Genomic DNA, 3,491 nt, shown 5'->3' on the forward strand with positions numbered 1-3,491 from the left:
TAGGGACGTGGCTTAGCAGTGGACTTGGCAGCATTGGGTTTGCGGTTGGACTCGGTGATCTTACAGGTCTTTTCCGGCCTACAGGATTCTGATTTTGGCGAGGTCTCTGTGTGTGTGTGTGCCCCCATCCCGCCACCTCTCCCCTCTCCCAAATCCGTGCTCACCAGCTGATTCGGCTTCTCCCGGGGCTGCACCCCCGTGTCCTTCCTTCACCCGGCGCGGCCCCAAATCCTCCCGGGAAGCACTGGCCTCAAGGAGGCAAGAAACCCCAAAGGGGGAGGCTGTGAAAACCCTGGGAGTTCGGGGGGCTGCTCTGTTCCTCCGAGGCTTTGGGGTCAGCACTGCTGGTGGCCCTGCGGGACCCCCCCCCCAGCGGGGGACTCCATCTTGCCCCCCCTGCTGTTTCCCAAGCCTCGGGGGCGGGGTGGGTGGCAGGGTGCATTTCTGTTTTCTATTTTGTTGTTTAAAAAAGAAAAAAAACAACCAACATGCAATTTTAAACTCTTGAGCTGTGATATTTATACAAAACTGTTTGACGTTTTTTCTACACAGGAATAATATTGAAAGTAGATGAGTTTCCTCTGTGTGTGTCTTGCTTTGCCGCAGCGGTGGGGCAGGGAGAGGGACCGGGACCAGGGCAAAGCATGGGCAGCGGGAGGTCTCCTGCCTCCTCTGTGCCAGGAGGAGAGGGGCCGAGCTGGGCAAAACAGCGTTTTTTGGTTTAATAATCTCCCCTTTCCCAGGAACTGCAAGAAATTTCAGAGCTGTGGAAAAATACGGCTTTTCCTTCCTTTTAAACATCTCCAGCAGGACACTCGCCGGCACCTCGGCTGGCCTTTGGCTTCAGCAGTGACCTGTGCGATGGACAGGGGCTCCCCTCCAGGTGAGCCCCTCATCCACTGCTGTGGCACTCCCAGCCTGCCTCCCCGGAGCCCCGAGGCGGAGAAGGGGGATGTAAACCCCCTCCGAGGTGGCAGTGGAGGGGGTTGGTGGTCCCCCACCGCACCCCGGGAGGGGAGAGGTGCTAACCCCCCCCGACGTTCTCTCATCGCACTGTGGCTCCTGCTGCTGTACGTTGGCTCCTTGGCTTGTTAAAAATGACTTTTTAGAGGCCAAAAATGAGTATTTAAAGGCCAAAAGGACTTCTAAAGCAGCTTGGCTGAACATCCCCCGAATACCTGGGAGCAGGCGAGGGTTTTCCAGGGAGGCGCATTGCTCCCGAGCTGCCGTGGAAGTGGCTGGGGCGGAAGAGCTGCTTTCCTGCCGGCTGCTTCTGTTTGCTGTTGGAGGAGCAGACTGCAAACGGAGACAAGAAGAGGCGTTTTCTCAGCCAAGAAAAAACCCAAGGCAATGGTGTCGCCTGAGGTTTTGGCCCCCCTGCCGCTGCCACCCCCCACCTCGATCCAGTCCTTCCCCTTGCTGTGGCTTGCCACCATCTCCATCCCGGCCGTCCTCTCGCCCAGCTCCATCCTGGCCTCCACGCAGGGCAGCGGCGGGCAGCAGATCCTCCACGTCATCCACACCGTCCCCTCCGTCAACCTGCCCAGCAAGATGGGCAACCTCCAGACCATCCCCATGGTGGTCCAGTCCCTCCCCGTCGTCTACACCACCATGCCCACCGACGGCGTCACCGCCATCACCGTACCCCTCATCGGGGGGGACGGCAAGAACGCCGGGTCCGGTAAGGGCTCGTGGAGGGAAACCTTGACGTTTGGGGGGCTGGGGGGAGTGTCCCCCACCTCGCAGAGTGGCAACCCTGACGGGGATCTGATTTTTCCACCCTAGGGTGTTCTCCCCACTTCTACCACTTTCACCCAAAGCCCCCCCAGGGCACTCGGCCCCCAGCCTGTGCCTCCAAGGGTACACAGGGAAGGCAGGGGACACATGGGCATGGTGCTGCTTGCCCTGCCTGCCTGCCACCCATCCCGCTGCTGGCAGCCTGCCTGCTCTTCCCACTGGCTGCCCGCTGACAGCGGCTCTGGTTTCAGGTCAGCTGCACCCCACCCCGTGACCCCCCCATTCCCTTCCCCAGGACATTCACAGCTTCCCATATTATCCGGGGTGGGAGGGCTGGATGTCCCCTCCTCCAAGCAGGAGCAGGCAGCCAAAAGGGGTGCCTCCCCAAGTCGTTCCCCCACTTCTGTGCGCCCCATGGTGCAGGGGGCTTCTCCATCTCCCCAGCTTGATTTTGGGGGGGGGGGGGGTGGGGGAGCTTTTGGGGCACTAGGGGGAAGGTTTTCCCTCTAGTGCAGGGGTGGGTTTTTTTGGGGGGGTGTGTCTGTTCTCTGCTCACAAGCCTCACCCCCTCCCTCCTTGTTTCTCAATAGCTTTTCTTTCCTGCCCCCCACCAGTGAAAATTGACCTGGGCTCCATGTACCCCATGGACATGAACAGCAACAGCGAGGACAGCGCTTTCCAGGACCTCCAGAGAGAGTGAGTCTCCTCGGATGTCCCCCCACCCTGTCCCCCTCCCCGTGTCCCCGGGTGCCCCGCGGGGTCCGTGGGTGCGGGGGCCGTGCCCTCCATCCCTCCCTCCTCCCGGCAGGCCGGCGGCGCGGGGGCAGCGAGCCGATTCCCCCGACCTGAAGAAGCGGCGCATCCACCAGTGTGACTTCGAGGGCTGCAATAAGGTCTACACCAAAAGCTCCCACCTCAAAGCTCACCGGCGGATACACACGGGTAGGGGCCAGCGCCACATGCCCCCCTGCCCAGGAGGGTCAGGATCAGTGCCGCCGGCTCCCGATGGGCTGGGGGCACGTGGGATGGGCTGCACAGGGCGATGTTGGTCCATCCCTGGGCTCAGGTGTGGCCCTTCTGGGGTGCCCACACCCTGTGCCAGGGCTGGGGGTGGTTCTTTAGGGGCTTGGGGAGGCTTTTCGGGGGTTGCTGCCAGGGCAGCTTTTGGGGGGCTCAGGAGTCTAGGGGTGCTGGCAGCCTGTGTCATGGGTTTGAGGGTGTTTGGGGGCTTGGAGGGGCCCTTTGGGGGTGCCAGCACCCTCTGCCAGGGGCTGGGAGGGGTCATTTGGGGGCTCGAATAGGCCCTTTGGGCATGGTGGCACTCTTTGCCAGGGACTTGGGGGGCCCTTTGGAGGCTCAGGGTGACCTTTTGGGGGTGCTGGCACCCTCTGCTAGAGGCTGGGGGGCACTTTGGGAGCACTGCAGGCCTTGGGGGCACCTGGGCTCTGTGCTGGCCCTTTGGGGGTGCTGGTACCCAGGGCCATGCCCCGGGGACCCTCCTGCCCCCCACCCCCTGGTCTGGTTATGGGGCGCTCCCTTGGTGGCCCTGCTGGGGCTCCCCCCTCCTCGCCACCCCCCAGCACCCTGGGGTCCCTCTGCCATCGTGGGCTCCCGGAGCCCCCATCGCGTGCTTGGCACCCCCTGGGCTGGCACCCCGGGACCTCGTGGGACCCCAGACCCTGCCGTGGGGTGCCACCGCGGCAGGCCCCCGGTGGGGACGGTGGGGTGCTGCCACTAGAGCCGCAGGCGGAGGG

General features: G+C 63.0%; 1 protein-coding gene across 1 annotated transcript in view; it reads left to right on the forward strand.

The window, feature by feature from the left end:
* The first annotated feature begins 1,350 nt into the window (after window positions 1-1,350).
* Window positions 1,351-3,491, forward strand: part of KLF8 (Kruppel-like factor 8) — a 37,124-nt gene continuing 34,983 nt past the window's right edge. Inside the window, exons 1-3 of the mRNA XM_010569158.1 lie at window positions 1,351-1,681; window positions 2,352-2,433; window positions 2,546-2,679. Of these exons, the coding sequence (XP_010567460.1) occupies window positions 1,351-1,681; window positions 2,352-2,433; window positions 2,546-2,679 (547 nt within the window). The remainder of the gene's footprint in view (window positions 1,682-2,351; window positions 2,434-2,545; window positions 2,680-3,491) is intronic.

The sequence above is a fragment of the Haliaeetus leucocephalus genome, unplaced genomic scaffold (genome assembly GCF_000737465.1).
Source record: "Haliaeetus leucocephalus isolate CR32 unplaced genomic scaffold, Haliaeetus_leucocephalus-4.0 Scaffold262, whole genome shotgun sequence".
In the NCBI taxonomy this organism is placed as follows: Eukaryota; Metazoa; Chordata; class Aves; order Accipitriformes; family Accipitridae; genus Haliaeetus; species Haliaeetus leucocephalus.